This window comes from Hesperophylax consimilis, chromosome 13 (genome assembly GCF_061612785.1).
Source record: "Hesperophylax consimilis isolate HC1 chromosome 13, BYU_Hcon_1.0, whole genome shotgun sequence".
Lineage (NCBI taxonomy): Eukaryota > Metazoa > Arthropoda > Insecta > Trichoptera > Limnephilidae > Hesperophylax > Hesperophylax consimilis.
The window spans coordinates 20228536-20248982 of NC_142848.1; the positions used below are offsets into that span (position 1 = coordinate 20228536).

Below are 20447 nucleotides of genomic sequence, written 5' to 3' on the forward strand. Positions count from 1 at the left end.
ATGGACCCAAAAAGCTCATTTAGGTTCATGATCTGGTTTGTGACCTGCCATGTAAGTATATCTTCTGTATATGTGTGTAAATAATAAAATTAGATAATACTCATAATTAGTTACACAGCGCCCTTGGGGTGATTTACACAAAAACGACGCCATATAAATTATCCAATAATTATTATTTTTATTAATAATAAAAACCAAACTCAACATAAACACCTACAAATGTAATTTGCAAATAAGTGGGTAGGTATCAGTCTATCTACCGAGTGACTTGTATTGCTCTGGCCAAAAGTAGGCTTTGTGTATTTTTTGACAATTTTTATTCAAACTGTTAATTTTTTAAAATCTTGGGGAAATTAATTTAATTATAAACTATCTAACAAACCATCACACCGTTTCTCTGCAGGGTTAGGCAGAGAGCACCTACTTTAAAACAACTCTATCTTGGCACACACTCCTTGCCTTATTCACATTCACACATCAGCTCACACATTTAGTGGAGGGATAAAATTATGTCCCCGATTTAAAATGGAACATTTTATAATAATTATTGTGGAAAATTATTAGCAGTACTTAACTAATTTTTTGAATGTTAAAAATGACTATTTTACAGCTTTTAGTGCAAGCAGTATGGGTGTGTGTATCCTGGTGTAGCCCTAAAAAAAACTAGATTGAAAAAAATATCTTGAAACCAAAAGTATGAATTTGTCAAATAGAAACAATTTACGAATGTAGAACGGTTGTGATATAAAAACTATTACAATGGGTAAAATAAACTTTGGTCAGAGAATTTTCGCAGTTTTTAAATATCATTTTATTATTTGTTTTTCTTGGGGTAGGCACAGGATTTCAGTTTATGTATAATAGACTCCACGTCATTGCTCTACCATCTAATTAAAACTATCAAGATATGAAAAACTGAAAGTTGGAATAAAATACAATTATTGGAACAAAAGAATATTCTAATTCTTTAAAAAAGTCCCTAACAATAATAATAAATAATTTCTGTACGTAATGCAAAAGATTTATTTATATTTTTAAATGTAAAATAAAACAAAAAAAATATATCTTCCGATCCTGCCAGGATTCGAACCTGGAATCTTCTGATCCGTAGTCAGACGCGTTATCCGTTGCGCCACAGGACCTTGCTGACGTTTCGACAATTTTTGCATATTTGCAAAGGAGCTTCGACGTAGAGTTTACTGCCATCTAACGAATATTATCGCAAGTTCTTTCATAGAGTTATGAAAGAAATCATCTAACGGAATATAAATGAAGCACGTTATAAATATTATCGTTCTCAATTATCTCTGGCTCAGAAAATATAATTTGTTCATAGATGGCGTTGTCAAAATATGAATGTACCTGCGCAAATGGCTGCGCAGTTGTATACGGAAATAACAGCTGTTTTCCTTGATGGCTGTTCAGTGCGTTGGTTGTTCTAGAACACTGTTTATTTTATTCATTTGCCAACGTTCGACGCGCAAAGGCAATAATTTTATATCACGATTTTTAACGCAGATTACTGTTAATAATTAAGTCCAAACCCTCACAGTATTGGCTTTATAGAGTGTGATATAGTATAATTAAAATCCGTGTCGAAAACGTCTCGCGTTGGCGATGTTAGCAAATTTGAAATAGAAATTTTCGTAGATTGTGAAAGATAATCAGTGTAGAAAGGGAATTGATATTATTGTGTGTGAAAGTGTTGGTGGCACGGCATTGATCGCGGTGAAAACTTACCGTGCTTAAAATCCGGAATAAATCAAGCATTCATAATTATCACATAAAAAAATGTCTGTATCCCCATCTAGTTCAGCGCTCCGTGCTCTGGCCCTGGAGTACAAGAGTCTCCAGGAAGAGCCAGTGGAGGGATTTAGAGTTAAGTTAGTAGGAGAGGAAAATCTTTTCGAATGGGAAGTGGCAATTTTTGGACCCCCTGACACGCTATACCAAGGCGGATATTTCAAGGTACGTACTCCTTTGTTTTTATGCCAATGTTGGATGATATTTTTGTTTACATAACCTCTCTATCCACATAACAAATCTGAAGACTGATCTATTTTGAGATTGGCACACACGAGATGTGCTCCCATTTATCTAGTTTAATGGCACCGCGATGGTCTTGTATTATATTGAAGTGTAATCTCAATGTGCTCACATGCCAACAACACAGCTAGCTACTAGAACAAAGCAAATCTAGGCATGTGCTATCATTTAACCAGTTCTTGACATTCAGGATCTATGTTTGAGTTTCTGTAAAGATCTACCAACTACCAATCTTTTCATAAGCATAAATAAACATTTCTGTTATAAATTATTACCAGATTTCATCTAAAAGATGTCAACATTTTATTATTGTCAAATGATAACAAAATAATCTGAAAAGAGTATAATACACATTTTGGGAGATTTAAAACTAATTATTCTAAAAATACAAGGCGCCAGGACTTGTTGAAGAAGTACAAGCAGTACTAAGTCATTTTAACGCTACTGGACTATTTTTTTTAAATGTGATTACAGCGCAAGAGTTCCAACTTCTCCCAACCGTCTAGAGACAGTGACAGAAGGAGATGTCTATTCAGATCTGGTCACCAAACACGGCAAAAGCCATTTCATGCAACATTTCAATTCGGAATGGTGGTCTCACACCAGGTTCATACTGAAAGTATCTTCCACTCTTGGAACATGCAACAAATACACTCTATATATTATTTTAAATGTGACACAAATTAATTAAATTAAATTTAGTTTCAATGGCCGGGATTTGAACCCTCGAGCTCCGGATTGCTAGCCGGGATCCTTACCCCCTCATCACAGGGCCGTCAAACAAACACTGTTTTACAATTTACTCAATTATAATAACTCTGAAATTTGTTAAGCATATTCTGCTTCCATGACATGAAGTGGTTTTATGTGTACAATATTTCAAACCGAAGGTGCAGCTAATGGTGTCAATGCATACAAGTCTGAACATAGCTGCATTTACAGGAAGTTGTACAATTCATAATCAAAATTGAATAAGATTTTTTGCTGTTCTTTTGTATGTCAAATTCAATAAAGGAAATATATTAGTTACCTACTTTTTGCCGCTATTCTACTTGCAAACTATAATGTTTGTATGGTGTACTTATCTCAATAAGATAAGTTTGTCATTAACGTTCAGCGAATGTTTTTTGGTCAATTGTTGCAACCAATCTCCTCATGTGTCAAATGCAATACTTTACCCTTATAATGGGTCACCAATTTAAAAGATATTTGAAACATGTATTACGATTACATTTTAATTACTGCTCAACTATCCTTTTCCTGTGCAACGACCGAGAGCAAAATAAATTTCAAATTCTTCAAAATAGGGCATTGAGAATAATACTCAGACGAAATAGGTATTCAAAAGTAAATAAAATGTTAAACGAACTAAATTGGCTAACGGTGAAACAGATGTTGACCTTGAACACGATGATATTTTTACACAAAATTGTAAACAACCTGCTACCCAAATATTTTTCGAATAAAATTGTATACAACAAGGACATACACAAACATAAAACTAGGACGTACAATCAAATTAGACTACCAAAGAAGGACAAAGCGAATACCCAGAATAGTATATTATATAAAGGGATGAAATACTATAACGCGCTGCCGGAAAACCTTAAGTCTGCCCCAATTGAAAAGTTCAAGATGTTGTGTAGGAGCCACATCAAGCAAGAAAAAAAAACATAGTATATTTGTATGCAATAATTAATTAGTCATTTGTAAACTTAAATGTACAAATTACTAAAATAAAAACAATAAATAAAAAAAAAAAAAAAAAGAAGGTGTTCTTTTCCTTGCGTTGTTGTACTATGAGAACTTTGAACACAATAATGCCGAGTACTTAATTTATTATACCATAGAATTAAACTCAACAGATAGAAGCAAACGCTGTATTAAAAATGGTATGGGAATAATACAGCCAATGCTATGTAGTCCATATTCACTCTTTCATTAAAAAGTTATTGAAGATCTACAATAGTTTATGGTATGGGAATAATACAGCTAATGCTATGTAGTCCATATTCACTCTTTCATTAAAAAGTTATTGAAGATCTACAATAGTTTATGGTATGGGAATAATACAGCCAATGCTATGTAGTCCATATTCACCCTTTCATTAGAAAGTTGTCGAAGATCTACAATAGTTAATGTTTGCAGATGATGATTTGATTGCATTTTAATTAAAACATAATATTTTTAGTTTTAATTTACTTTAGAAAGATGTAATAATGTCTTGTGAACCTACAAATTTAAAGATTTAAGCTTTCAGAAGTATCGACAAATTATAGTGATGTAGACATGTTATGAACGGGTGCTGCTCGCTACTTCAAATCAGTGGAAACTACAACTATCGAGAAATGAGGATTGAATCATTAAGTTGATGTTACATTATTATAATCCTTTTACCTATCTAATAGGTTGTTATTCTAACTATAATTGGTTGAACATCATTCAACCAATTATTTCATCATGATTTGTGATAACTTGCTTCGGCACATATTATTTTCTCTGTAAATATTATATGAAGTCTTATTGCCAGTAACTGCATTATTATAAAACACATAAATCATGGTAGGTAGTCAGGTACTTGTGTTTCAATGCTTATAACAATTTACTAGATACCCTGATCCGTTATGCTTTATTATGCGTTATGCGTTATGATTATTTTAGATTATATTTGTCATATATTATTATGAATAATTATGTTTTATTTAATTATTGAAGACAATATTAGCGATTCCCAAACGAAAATCTGAAACAGAAAAGGATACGGTCACATCTAGGACTCGAACCCAGGACCCTTGCCTTGCCGGGGCACCGCTCTACCACTCAGGTAATTGGACCCTATCTACTTCGGTCACATTTAACCGTATCATACTTTGAATAAGAACTACCAACAGTGTCAACAATTGAAAACTATCTTTATGTATGATCGCAAGATTCCACCCGAACTTAATGCAATCTAGACAGCGTTTTTTTAGATAAACATTTTTTATTTTTTTAATGTGCGACATCTATTGACTTTTCTGAAAGTCTAGGATGAATATTTATTTTTTATGTATGATATTTTATTAGGTTTGGAGGATGATTTTCTTATATGAGCGGTGCCCCGGCAAGGCAAGGGTACTGGGTTCGAGTCCTAGATGTGACCGTATCCTTTTCTGATTTTTCTGTTTCAGATTTTCGTTTAGGAACCGCTAATATTGTCTTCAATAATTAAATATCACAATTTGAGGTTTTACTCACTAAGTTATTCCAAAAAATAAAAAAAAATTGTTATACTTGCTGTGCCCTAAAATATTAATTTGATTATGCCTTATCAACAAAAAAAACATTTGGAGCAAGTTAGAAGTTCTATTCTGTTATTCAAATCATTACAAATACCTTGATTTTGACATTTCCCATGATAAATTAATTATTAATGTATCCATTTGAAATGTTATGAATTATGCAGAGTCGGTACTATTTCCTAGCATTTCAAATTAATGCATAAATAATTAATTTACCATAGGAAATGTGATAATCAAGGTATTTACCTATAATGATTTGAATGTGTTCAGATAATAGATACTAACATTCGGTATAACTATGGAACTTATAATCTTTTGCAAATGTTTTTTTGTTGATAAGGTATCATAAAATTATTATTTTAGGGCCACCAAGCTTAACACAATTATTCATGTATTTTAATAAATATTCATGTTATTATGAATTAATTGAATTATGAATATATTACTCTGTTTGTTGACAGTTTTTCAAAATATTTGTGTATTTAACTGTGTGGTATCTAATTGATTATGATCAAAAATAGACAATTTTCTTCATACAAACCAAGTGCCCTAAAATATTAATATTACGGCCAACTTCAATAAAATATTGGCAGTGTTTACTTGTGTTGGCTGGGAACTCTAGCCGTTAGAGGGCTAGTGTAGAATGGCATAATCGTGCATAAAATCCATTAAAATGTATGAAAGAAAACCAAGCCTCACAATTCGTGCCGCTGGGAGGCGCTAGTGTAGTATACTGCCATCGGAATGTATGGGAAATGCCAGCAGTTGGAGGCATTATAACTATTCAAAAGGGACTTTAGCTATTCGGTCCTTAATATGTGGTGAGTGTCAAAATATCGAGTTCAGTATTTGCTTAAACTCCTTAAGCTGAAGTAAGTAGGTACACAATCCATTATCCATTCGGCTTTCTCATTAAAGTTCTCAGAACTCTAGATAATTTCTACCGAAAAGTCTGTTTACTTCTTGAATAATTCATTTTCTAGAATAAACATATTTGTCTCTAATAAATTTATTTAATATAATTACCATACTGGAACTCGTCAAATACTTTATAGGTGTGTATCTGTTGTAAAATTTTAATTGCTGAATTTTATAATATGAACAATTCTTTTATTCTTCTATGAATAAATTATACATTATTATTTTTTGTCACCTTTGAATATCTAGTATCAGATCTACTAGTTTTTGTCACATTTGAATACCTAGTATCAGACCTAATTGGTTTTGTTGTGTAATTTATCTTTTTATTTGTTATTATTGTTATCTTCCGATGGCCAAACAGATTTTGAAGCTCTTAAATTTCCTTGATGAGACTTACCATTCCCTAGAGACTATCACTTATCAGCCATTGCTTTCCTTCTCTAATTCTTCTCCAGCACGTAGTGAACGACAATGCATAAGTTCCTTCTTTTCTCATGGTGCCCTCTCCTATCGGAGGTTGGCTATCATCATGACAATATTCACCCTGCATTCTGAAACCTGGAATAATTCTGCGGAACTGTACTTGCATCATAATGTATTCGTTTATCAGCTTTCTCCAACGTACTTTCCGATGTCCGTGCATTATTTTTCTCCTATGAGTAGTACCAGATCTTTTATCGGAAGTTGGCTATTCATCATGACAATTTTCACTTTGCATTCTTACCACAATATATTCGTTTATCAGCTTCTCCAGCATATTGTCCGATATCCATGCATTAGTTTCTTCTTCTCATGGTGCCCTCTGCTATCGGAGGTTGGTTATCATCAGGACAATCTTCACCATGCATTCTTCAACCTGGAACAAATCCTCGGAACTGTACTCGTACTATAATGTCCGTAATATGTAGGGGAAATAATCAGGCTTAAATTAATTTGGTTTTTCAATCCTGTATTATATCGTTTTTGTTATCTTTGGTATTACGCAGTGTGGCTCAGTTTATATACGACAGGGTACACGAACGATAATGCGCTGTATGAAGCACAATGCGTATATTTTTATAATTCAATCGACTCGTGGCCCGATTTCCAAACCACTCTTTATAGAATATCTTGCATTGTGATGTCGTGTCAAAGATTAGGTATAATCAAATTATTGTCCCACTGATATAACACAGGTAGTAAGTGGATGCATTAGAATTAGAGCTATCTTTTCCACACATTTAATTTATCTTGCAGTCTTTCCAATGATGTGATACAAAATATTTATGAGTACTTTCCCCATTAAGCATCTAAATTATAACTTTTTTTTACCAATTTTCCAATCATAATAATCATTTATGGTAATACAGGGTTTTCCAATAAGAGGTGTTATTTTGAATAGCCCGCTATTTCGGTAGATGTTACTTTTGAAGCTGTCATTTTTTGACATTTGACAAGTAGAAACTACGCCATTAATTAAAATGGAACGATACACGCTTCAACAACGCATTGAAATTATTAAAATTCACTTGAGTGAATCAAATGCAAATCATCTTGAGTGATGAGGCCCATTTCCACCTCGGTGGCTTCGTCAACAAGCAAAATTGTCACATCTGGGGCTCGGAAAATTCAAGAGTTATTGTTGAAAAGCCTCCTTATCCTCAACGTGTGACTGTTTGGTGCGGTTTATGGTCCGGCGGAGTCATTGAACCTTACTTTTTCGAAAATGAGGCTGGAGCAACAGTTACGGTGAATGGATTGCGCTATCGAGAGATGATTAATGATTTTTTATGGCCGGTATTGGATGGTATTGATCTGGAGTATCTGGACAACGTTTACTTTCAACAAGACGGCGCTACGTGCCACACAAGCAACTAAACTATTGATCTTTTACGATTGAATATCAAAATAACTCCTCTTATTAGAAAACCCTGTATTATTGACACCGTTCAATTACGTCGCTGAAATCCATCGAGTAGATATCATTTCATTACCAACTTAATTATAAAACAAAAATCAATATTATAACCCCTTTCCAATTGTCTGTTAGCAAGTTTATGTGGAAAATTGTAAATAAACATGAACATGTTTGTGTTAGCAACAATGAATAGATGTTCTATGTAGGTATACACAGTAAGTATTTGTGTGATAAATAAATGAATGGTTAGTGGTTTCAAATTGATTTGCTTTTTCTTACCTTACCTACGTGATAATATCATTCCTGTCATATTATTTATTTAATTTTGTAAAATCTCTTATTGTAACTACAGACACAATATTAATTTGCTACAAAAACATAATAGAATTCTGCAAAATAATCGATTAGATTTATTTAAATAATTTGAGTGACCACAATAATGGGTATTAGGTAGTAATTTATTGGTGACAAATAGCGGCTGCCTAATCAATTTCGATAAAAACGTTAAGAAGTTCCTTATTTTTTTCTGTTTTCAAATATTTTTCAAACCGATACGATAACATTGTACCACCCCAGTCAGGAGCACTCCTATCCCGGCGAGACACATGTCACCAGAGGGCACTGTTTTGTTTTAACTTGGAACGCGTGCTCTGATGATTGGAAGAAGGTCGGAGTTTAATCGACTGGTATGCATGGCAACATACCAGCATTGGAATTTAGGATGGGTAGGAATTAAGGAATTGATTTTTTTCTCGCCACCCGATTCTGAAATTTTATTGCCATTTTCTTGCATCTTCTTTTCTTCTTCTTTTTGGCAAGCGGATCTTGCATCGTCTTGGCTTTTCTTGCCTATTCATGGCTGTTATAGTCTCCTCTAGCCTCTTATTGGCTCTTCTTACCTATACTAGTCTCTTTTTTATTGCTCTACTGCTATGCTTCTTCTTGCCTCTTATTGTTTCTCCTAGCATATTCATTGCATCTTTTTGCTTCTTCAAACGTATAGGATTTTATTCAAGAAGACATAGTAAAAAGAATATGTCTTGTTTTGTTAACAATTAGGGAACTATTGAGTGGTGTTTTAAATTAAAATAAGCCTTCAAAATTCGAAACAGTTGTCACGCGTAATAATAATTACACAGCAAAACTTGTTTAAAAATATGTTAATAGTAAATTTAATATAAATATTATTGAATATACAAAATAATAATATTACATTTTCAAGTGTTATTTGTTTTAAAAAAATGTACCTACCAAATTATGTCCTAAAATAATGATCAACACATTTTAAGTGTTTGAAAACTTTCACTGAAATACCTACTCACCGTTCTTTTTACTTTATGTTCGTAGGTGTCAAGATATATCCCATTCGCCAGCAAAACCAGTTTTTAATGACCGATTTATCTAAATAATTATAAATGCTTATTATTCTTTCATGCTTATAAAGGCAGCTTAAGTGCGTACGGTATTACAGTACTTACCTCCAGCCGGGTTCACTGCAAAGTCACATTGATCAGCTGTTATCTGTTGGATAGCGTGTCATATGGCAGATAATAATGTTTATCAAGCACTTCACTACATACAAACAATATATCACGTCTGAAGACATTGATATTCATTCAGTATTGGCCTTTACAAAATCAAGCGTGATTGAAGCTGCCTATTTGGGATGCATATCAGAACACATCGAACCAAACTACATCGTATTTGAAGACCGTCAAATGGACCTTAAGGCGAAGCTTAATGCTAAATCACTATTTTGATTAATCTTTATAACGAATTAGTGTACATTATGAATACCAAAAAATATGCTTTAGATAAATTGAGGGTTATACTATCGCTTCGCTCGAGTAGAATACAAATAATAAAATAAATTACTCAATAAAAAATATAAATGTAACTAAACTAAAAAAAAAAACATTTTTTCAATAGAAATGTATGAACGCGTAAAGGAAACAAGTTTAAAAAAATACAGTATTATAACTAATATGATTTGTGACAGTTTCACTTGATTAACTTTTTTGCTTTCTTATAAAATTATTTACAAAATAAATAAAAAACAGTTTTTGGCTGGAAATCGAACGTTTCTAGACTCCGCTTGTCAAGTGATTTTAATTCCTATTACCTACAATATAAGGTATACCAAGAATTTACACATTTTTGGCTTGTAGCTTCCTCTTAACAGTATTTGGATTTTTTGAAAATTTTTAATGGTTCCCGCTGACTCTCGGCCCGCTTCAGCTTTTAACCATTTTGTTATCAACTGTCATGCTGTTATGCTTAACAACTGATCATTATTTGATTAAAATCTGAAACGGGCCGAGCGATAGATACTTAAGGTATTCCATTTTTAATGGTTTTGTACTATACGTCCGTGGAAACTAAAAACAGTGTCTTCCTTGATTCTCGAGGAAGACACTGTTTCTTTTTATATAATGTTAATAATGTTATCTTAAACAAATATTTGGGCTTTATTTCATGTTGCGTGTACCTCCGGGTAATAATGGTGTTAGTTAATTTTGTCCGTCCCGTGGTTACTTCTATTTATATTTTACTAGTTGAAGTCTCCGGCGTTGCCCGGGGTTTTCACAGAGTTCACAGACGCTGGTCTTCTTCTTGTTAAGTGTGCAAAATTTCATCAACCTCGGAATAAAACTAGAGTTGTATAAAAATCAAATTCACACCGCCCGTCCGGTAGCCCCACTAAACAGACACTCTCCTTTATATATTCGATAACTGGTATGTCCTTACTTGGCTCTATATGAAATCCTTGGATACTACTGTCCTTTTACTATGTAGGGGTTAATCATGCGGAAGTATAACAACTACCTACATAATAACATATGTATTTGTATTCTCAATTCCTTAGATAATTTTTTGTATCATAACGTCAGATGTACCTAACCTGCATATTTATTATGCCTTGTGGAAATCAGCTGTCTCAGGTAACTTCCGCTAACTGAGCCATAGCGGCAACCTTTAAACCCGCCGTGATGTGCGAACACAAGTTTATTTTGTAAAATGAGCTTATGGTCCAGACATATACACCCAAATTGATGGACTTAACCTGAACCCCGGTGTCCTCTTGATGAACTGGAGGCAAACGACGCGATCATATTTTTAACTCCAGGGGGCCTACTCTATCTTTCGGGTTAACAAACCAGTAAGTTCGTGGTTTAACCTTTCCTTTCCGGTGTTGTCAACTGAGTGAACATCGTCTCTAATTAATAACATATCTCTCTAAATATACTAAACACAGAGTTCAAATTTTAGGTATTCCTCGAGGAATTACTGAACACCGTAAGGGAAGGGTTTGTGACGTGGCTAAACCGGCTGCAGGAAAGTTTCAAAAGATACAGACTAGGCCCACAGGTGTGTCCAGAATGCTTTGAATAAACTACGACATCGGTCGTACATTGACCGCCGAAGAGCGCACATTGAAATAACCCGACCTCGCTCAGAAAAGTAAAGTAAGGCAAAGGTTTGTAGCGAAGTCCATTGTGGGACTTTTCTGGGCAGAATATGAATATTCACCACCTGGTGTAGCGACGCTAAAAATGAGTGAGGTGGGTAAATTGTAACACGTTTGTAAAAGTTTCTAACTATTACCTATATGTAACAAAATATTCAATTTTTGAAACAAGCCCGAACTTTTGTTTACCTGATTTGGGATTTGTAGTTAAGTTTTTTACGCAGCCAGCATTGCGCGACATCGTAAAAAGGACTAGTAATTCGGAAGCAGATTTTATTTACGACTGAATGGTGGGAAAATGCAAGTTGCGTGTATACTGTCAGATTCATTTATTGACAAATCACAGAAAGGGGGACCTGTCACACCGCCCCCTCTCGCTCCGTGAAACTTTGTCCCCCTTTCACTGTATACAAAATAACTGTAATATATTGATCATCACGAAACAGGCAGTTGCCTAGTATGGTGATTCGATTATCAATGTTTAGTAAATGTCAATTAAATACCATGTATTTTACAAATAAAATGAACAACGCAGCTATCCGCGGTGCACATGTAAAATGTTGCATGTTATGGTAAACAAAAAATTATGACCCGATCAATACTTACTGACAGTATTGTTGTGTCCCACATGACAACAGTCCACTGTGAATATGTCCGCTGATATTTTAGTCTTATCGACCATCAAATTACCGTATATACCTGATACACACCAACGAACAAGGTGACCTATTCAAAATTGCTAGGTACACACATTTTAACATCAAGAAAACGATCCAATGAAAGTTCCATAAATAGCAAAATAAATTTTGTACATAATTGGTAAGTTTCTTGGTTCATAAATTCATACTCATGTTGCAGATACAAAATTGTATCGTAAAAAGTCGACATTTTATAATATCCTCTTTAGTGTGTGAGTATTTTTAAGGGCAATACCATAAAAGGAATAGTTTAGTATACCACCTGGGTTTACAGGCTGCTACTCTTCAAGATTAATATTCACCTTGAATTTGAACCTGTAACCTTCAAATTCGTTGCTTCAAAGTTCATGTACAATTCAACCGGTCGTATCTGCTTGCACAAATTATGCTCTATGCCGCAATTAATTTTGTGGATTTTCATTGTAATGTTTTAAATTAGCAAACAGTTTCTGAAGTAGCTCCGTTTTAACTTTCCACTCTATATCATAAACTACGCATGTAAAAGAAATGTAGGTTTGTGCTCTCGGGGGCAGGGTCATATTGATCGATATAACGAGATGTGCTTCGAATTTATTCGCCCTGATATTACCGATTATTTTTTCGATTCTACCGTCTTCAAATACGACTGAAAATGCTGACTTTTGGGGTAGGGGAACCCGATTACTAACCAAAATTGATTGTAATTACTTGCAGTACAAGTTTATTATCGTTTAGGTTTGGAAACACACCGTAGTTTCCACCTATTAGATTATTATTTGTTGCTATTACTTTTATCGGATCATTTCCTTCAGTTGCCGTAATCGTGGCGTCACCATTTGGTAAACTGTTATTGAAGCCCATGACACATAATGGCCGATTTTTCAATGTTCAGAAACGTGCCGAGAGTCGACACAGTAGTCATGATGGACTGTATTCTGTAATTCTGTACGGAGCGAGCTGACTTGTGCACAGGCGTCACGTATCAAAGACTTGCCAATTATTGTCGAATTGATCATCGAATCTTGCATGTTATTTGAATGGGTTATATTATTGATTTACTTAGTTAGCAAGTGCATACGTAGAACATATGCAATGTTCTGTTTACCCACAGCTTACGAATTCGCTGTATAATTTTGAAATTGCAATTCGTGCTGTAGTGGAAATTTCCCGGTATTTGCACACAATATGACCGGGTCATTTAACAATGTAAGGAAGGATAGTATAAATATGTTATAAATTTTGATAAACAAACGAAATGCTGAGCGTTATGAGAACCTATCGGATAGGAATTGAGGACACTTCGTCGGTGCAAATATTCTGAGTAGCTATCTATATGTATAATATGATCTATCTTCTATTAATTTAAAATGTGTATAAAAAGAAGATTATGTGTGACCTGTGACTGGCGGGCGGGCGGTGTTGATTTAAGTTCTATACAAATCTACAGTTTTACTCTGAAGTTGATGAAATTTTGCACACTTGACCATCATAACAAGAGGAAGAACACTGTCTACATAAAGTAGAAAAACTACCCCCATTCCCCTTTCCCATCCTTCCAGAAACAGAAATTTGATTCTACTTGATCAAATTTTGCACGCTTCAAGATATGAGGAAAATTACTGTCTAGATAGGATTTTAAATAAATCTGTATAAAGTCCGTTCAACGCCGGGGACTTAAGCTAAATATAATATAACGAAGAGTGTTTGTGGCGGGTAGGCGGGTGGCGACATTTTTAATAAATATAAATATACAGTTTTATTCCAAGATAAATAAAAATTTGCACATTTTAAGGTCACAGCCTGGGCAATACTGGGAACTTCAGCTAGTAATAATATATTGTTCTGGTAGAATTCGAAACCAGTTGGCGTGGTTGTCAAGCAATAAGTTATAAATGTTTACTAAGTAACATTGTAAATATTTTTGATACCTCATTTCTAAGGTCTTATCAGATGTAGTCAATAATTGGAATTGTGTGTGTACAAATCACGTAACCACATTACCACTCCGATTATTCTACGAATTGCGAAATTTGAAATAAAGAGAAAAAAACGCTTCTTTGCGACGCCCGAGAACGCCGATTTCCATTTTGATTATGCTACCACTTGTGCAATATTCTGATTGTGTGCTTTAATTATTGTGATATAATATTTTACTACCTTGCGATTATTCATTAAGAGTGGGTTATAGGGCAGAATGGTGATTTGCTGGAAAACGGCTCTCTAAAACGGCTTAATACTACCTTTCGTATGTCATTCTCAGACTTCATATTCTTTGTTACCAATTAATGGACTATTATTTTTCAGTCTGCCTATTTTTTTTTGTAGTTGTTGTAGGCATTCGACCATAAAAAATAAAAACATTGATACACCATACAACCCACTTTTAAAACTTGGATGTATGATTATCGCGTTAATAACGGCTTTACACTATATTTTTAATTTAAAATATGTATATAATACACACATCTGTAGAAGTACGGCCTCTAATTATCGTTATGCTATCTGTGGATATTAACAATTAAATAAATACTTCATCTTGCACCAAATTTTCAACGCATTTCACAGTTTTTTACTTATTCCGGGATGGAAGCCCCCGGTGATGGCGGTGAAGCTATAGGCTCCCTGTTTTACGGCGTATATATTTCGAAAATGCCATCAAGATGTTTCATTAATGGGTCTAAAAGTAGAATACCGACTCACTTAAAGAATTGCAATAATCTTATGAAGCTACAAAAACAGTAAATACTCACAAATTCTCTTTTTTCATGTAAATTTGACGTATTGTATTTTTTCAAGTGTCATATTTTTTAAAAGTTGTAAAATTCAACATTTAACATGCGTTCCTTTTCCTAACGGTTAGCACTAACGTCATGTTGCTTACTGGCGGCATCTTTATGCAAGTGTGTGTGAGAGAATTCATTGTCTTTACGCGCTCTGACTAAGTGGGAGAGTGAACGTTTTTTCATAGGGCACGTTTGGTAATTGAACCAAAAATTACCAATATTATTTTTCTCTTTGTAGATCAATATTATGATTTATCCATGGCAGCCGGAAAAAATACTCCAAACAAGGTATGCTTCAAGTAACGAATAAATGAAAAAAGATTATTGTTTAGTTGTACTAAATGACACAGAATAATTTAACAAATATATAAATAAAAAAATAAAATTTCTTTTATTTCTCGAGGTTAATTTATTAATGATGTTATTAATATGTATAGATATTCTATCAAATATAAAATTAAGAAATTTACCAAATAAATCCACCTTCGATTTTCTCGAAAACGAAAGCTAAAATAAAAAAAGTCATAACCCAAAATTGACAATAAATGAATAACTGCTTTGATAATTTTATAGAGAAACTGACCAGGACGCGATTTTCGTAAATTTACTCAACATGTGAGAACTTTGGGCGGTTGGTTCGATTCAAGACCTCTGTGCGTTACCTCAGAATGATTACAACCCAAGGGCTTATAACTTGTAAACATAAAGAAATATAAACCTTAATGTTGCAGGTTTCAAAACTATCCGTTTTTAGCTTATGACCTATAAAGGGTTTTACCGTTTATACCACGAGTTTCCGAACACCGTGTAAAACAAACTATATGTATCGGAAATGTTCCTCAACACTAATGACAACAGCAAGTGAATGATGAAACATTTATAAAAAATGTCAAATTAAATGCTTTACCAAAATAGTAAGTTCTGCAAATAAGTCATACTTTTTTACTAAGTTGTTTGTTTTACTTAATATTTCACATTCATATTATACGTTCATTGCTTTGCGACAAACGCACATGTGATGTTATATTTTAACAAGTTCATTAATGTACAACTACCGCCCTCTAGTGACATAAAAATGAAGACATTTTGACAGTTTGCGAAATTTCGCTATCATATAACAAGCGCTTAATTACTCCACTCTCTCACGTTGATTGATGCAAGTCTGCATATTTAAGTATTTTTGTACATATTTTATAAACCAGCGAAAAGCTGCCATAATAACGTAATACGATTTGTTCTTACATGATAGAAAAAAAAAATACTATATACTAATTAGGAAATTTAAGATTATATTAAATTTGCTGAATCACAAATATTTTTTATTTATTTAATAACAACACGATAATTAAAGATGTTCCTAGAGAGATCCATGATTACCCACAGATTTATTTAATTATTATAATAAAATTAAATAAATCTGTGGGTAATCATGAATCTCTCTAGGAACATCTTTAATTATCGCGTTGTTATCAAATAAATAAAAATATTTAGTTGTTATTAAATAAAAAATATATTTTTATTTATTTAATAACAACACGATAATTAAAGATGTTCCTAGAGAGATTCATGATTACCCACAGATTTATTTAATTAATATAATAAAATACCGAAACCTTGCGGAAGGCATTGATAATATGATTGAATTAATGATAGAAAAATAATTTAAAAAAAATGTCGGTTTGCTAATATTTTAATACAGGGTATCCGGGGGTAATGTGCGCTAACTTCGGGAGGTGATACTACACTATGGTAGAAGTAAAAAAGAAAAATAACTTTTTCGAAATTCCAAAATTTTTATATTGTAGCCGTCATGATATCTATTCGGAAAAGAACACGTGTTCTCGATATATTCTGAAAGACTAAGATTTTAACAGGAAGTTAGCATGATGTCCCTTTTTTAACAGGATCATGTTTCTATCTGTAGTTTTACCGTTCATCGTTTTTAAATTACCTCCTTTTTCTCATTTGATTTTATCATTTTCACTACGCAATTTTTCAAGTTTTAGCGGCGTGCGCCATTGATTGCTTAAAATACAGAAATCTGATAGATCCATCGACGCCGTATAAAAATACTCAATAGTTTGGCCTTACTATAAAATAACTTCCTCTTGTTGTGAAACGTACCTACTGCTGTGATAAATTACGAGATTTTTAACCTTTTTTTTTTTTTTTTTTTTATATTTACTCCACACAGGAGGCCCTGAAGAAAATAATTTCCCTCAGGGCCTATGTCATCTTTGGGGATGCTGTGTGGAGGGTCTTTTTGTGGAGAGGAAGGAGTGAACATGGGTCTTGAAGAGTCCCATGTTGTAGGAGGGAGGAAACACAGAGGCCGGCAGTTCGTTCCACAGCCGAGCTGTTGAACTTAAGAACGAATCGTAGAAGCGACCCGTTCTCATGTGACAAGTGTCAACTGTGTACAAATGTTGGGCGCGCGTTTGGCGTGTATCCCGACTACGCACCGGTGCCGAAGGGATCAATGACGCTAGTTCTTCAGAGCATCTTCCATTGTAATACCGATAGAACAAGGACAGCATACCTACCTGACGCCTGTGCTCTAAAGATTGCAGTCCGTTTGTTAAGATTGGGGAATCTATCAAACGGACCGCCCGTTTGATAGATTCCTGACCTTTGCTGAAATTATGCCGTATTTGACCCATCATGATGCCTGTGACAGACCACGCTATATTCTCGTGGCTTGGCCTATTTCAGCATGTCGCTCGCCATGCATTCCACTTGGTAGTTTATGGCGAGCGATATTATGAAATAGGCCAAGCCATGATGGGTTTTGCCACTCGCATACTCGCAATTCGTGAAAAACATTTAGGTTTGTTATTATAACTCAATCGAAACTAGATGATGTCGTATGTCATGTTGATCCACTCGTTTACCAAACTTTACCAACATCAGGGGTAGTGATATGCAGTGATATGGGTAGAGGGACAATATTTTGACGGCTTATATCTTTGGTACTATTGAGTATTTTCCAAAAATTCTAAAATTTCTGTACTCAGCATGCTCTAATTAATACGATAGAGTTATAAATAACAAGAGATTTCGTTGTATAAGACAACCTCACGGGAATTTCACCGTTTAGATGAAATTTCGGGAATGTTCGCCAAAAATAAATTCCGGGAATTTACCCACCACTAGTCATATGGGTATTGAAAACTTTGTGTAATTTACGTTACAAAGAAACAATGCGATACCTTCACGGATTCATCTCAAACACTGTACGCAGTTGAATATCCCAAGTGAATCATAATTTATTTGATTCGTCCATTTACGTTAAAGTCGCGGTCATTCTACCTTCCGGCAAATGTCTGAATATTGAACGGCGCTGTTGTGAATCAGCTGGGGGACGAAGGTCATTCCAAAAAGGAAACTTGTTTTCAAAACAACATCTCGCACGACTTCGGTTACTTTATTATATTATTTTGTCGAGAAGTCGAGACAACCTTTTTGTATCCCTCTAGGCTTTGTAGTTTCCGTGCCTGGCTTTGAATACCACTTCCAGATGAATAGATTATGGCCATAGATGTGGAACACCCAAGATGGGACAAACGCCAGAACAGAAAGCAATCAAGTGTGTATTCAATTGGTAACCAAGTAGTAATAGCCAATGTTATAGTATGGTGTAACGAAAGAAATATAACTCGGGGTTCATAGCAGCAAAGACGGCAATCTCTTTAAACCTATCAAATATGAGTAAAACCTTAAATTATAATATTTAATTATTGAAGTCAATATTAGCAGTTCCTAAATGAATATTGGAAACAGAAAAATCAGAAAAAGATACGGTCAGGACTCTAACCCAGAACCAGGAATATTATCTTCAATAATTGAAAATGATTTTATTCATTTTTCTTTCTTGGGTTGATAAATGTCCAGAAAATTATTATATCTAATAGTTCGTAGTTTTTTTAATGTTATCTCTAATCATGTTGATCACTTAAATAGAAAATTTGAGTATAAGAACTAGTTCTATGATTGCCTAGCAGAAAGGTTCTACGTTTATTAACCCAACAAATTAATAAGTAGACTATTAGGAGATGGTGGTTCACTTGGCGGCCTCTGTTTTCAGATTTTAAGGAAAACTAAAATAAAGCCAGAATCTTAACGGCGTAAGTGAAGCAGCCGTGGACAATGATATGCGACGCGCGGCCCTGACGTATTGGACAGACCTGCGGTTGAATATGCCCTATCAAATCGTTAAAATAAAGTGGGAATCTTAACGATATTAATGATATAGTCGTGTAAAAACAATATTCGGCTCGCGGCTCGGCGTAATGGACGGACCTACGATCGACTTTGCCCTAACAGGCCAAGAAAATTAGTCTTTCAGTGGTATTTATTTGATTTATTTCTGATGAACGTATTACTAAAAGTGCTAATTCATCGTATATAAAAAATAAAATCTGTTGCATACCGCTACTTTTATAGTTGAAAAATGTTTTATAAATTTTTCAAACCGTTTTACTTAAAATATTTTAATTGTAAGGTCCTGTTTTTATTATTCTGAAATATAAATAACTTACATCCGTAGGGATCCCTCTAGAAACATTTGAGGTTTTAGTAATACGTTCATCATAAATAATTAAAATGTGACCGTCGAGTATTAGAGTAATTAGAGTCTGGTGACGCCTAAACTAAACTCAATTCCGATGGTATCATTACTATAACCAGAATTGAATTTTGTGAGTGTTTACTTTTTGACAACTTATCTAGTTTATTTTGTGTCAAAGGCTTTTTAAATCCAATTGGTGCTATTTAGATTTAATTGTGTTATACATTTTTATCACTAAACAATTTTGCCTTAAATGATGTATATTGCTGAAAAGAAATAATTTTTAGGAAGTGTATACTTTACTAGGTAGTATTTTAATCTCACCAAGTTAAAACTCTCGAAAAGAAAACTCAAGCAATGGAGGTATCTTTTTGCAGAACGTTCTGCTGCAAATATATCTCGAACTGTTGTTTCCGTTCCGAACTACGATCGTTTGGTATCTACCGAGAACAATATCCACAAGATAAATTGAAAAATATTTGATAAATTCATTTATATTGTAGGAATGATGATACAGGAATTGTTTTTCTTATGTGACGAGGGGAGCAACCAACAAAATTGTACTGCATAATCGATAAAGTACCTACCTACGTATACATATAGTATAATGTTTGTGCTATTTTCAAAATTTGAATTGATTAGTCAAGAATTCAGAATAACCCATGATGTACCTACCCATTTAAAAACAAACAATTTATTAGCATTATAAAAGTTCTTTAAACATTCAAATTTAACAGTGTTAGGAATTTTTATATCATTGAATAATAAATTTAACATCAAAATAAATAAAAAAAGATAAATATACA

General features: G+C 33.8%; 1 protein-coding gene and 1 non-coding gene across 3 annotated transcripts in view; one reads left to right on the forward strand and one right to left on the reverse strand.

The window, feature by feature from the left end:
- Positions 1 to 1069: 1069 nt before the first annotated feature.
- On the reverse strand, positions 1070 to 1142 carry TRNAR-ACG (transfer RNA arginine (anticodon ACG)). Its single transcript has one exon. It is a non-coding gene; the product is annotated as a tRNA-Arg (tRNA).
- Positions 1143 to 1405: 263 nt separating this feature from the next.
- The window catches only part of LOC149418570 (ubiquitin-conjugating enzyme E2 R2), a 141437-nt gene continuing 122395 nt past the window's right edge, over positions 1406 to 20447 (forward strand). For both annotated transcript variants that reach the window (XM_089638851.1, XM_089638852.1), the window contains exon 1: positions 1406 to 1968. In XM_089638851.1, the coding sequence (XP_089494977.1) occupies positions 1792 to 1968 (177 nt within the window). In that variant the 5' untranslated portion in view covers positions 1406 to 1791. The remainder of the gene's footprint in view (positions 1969 to 20447) is intronic.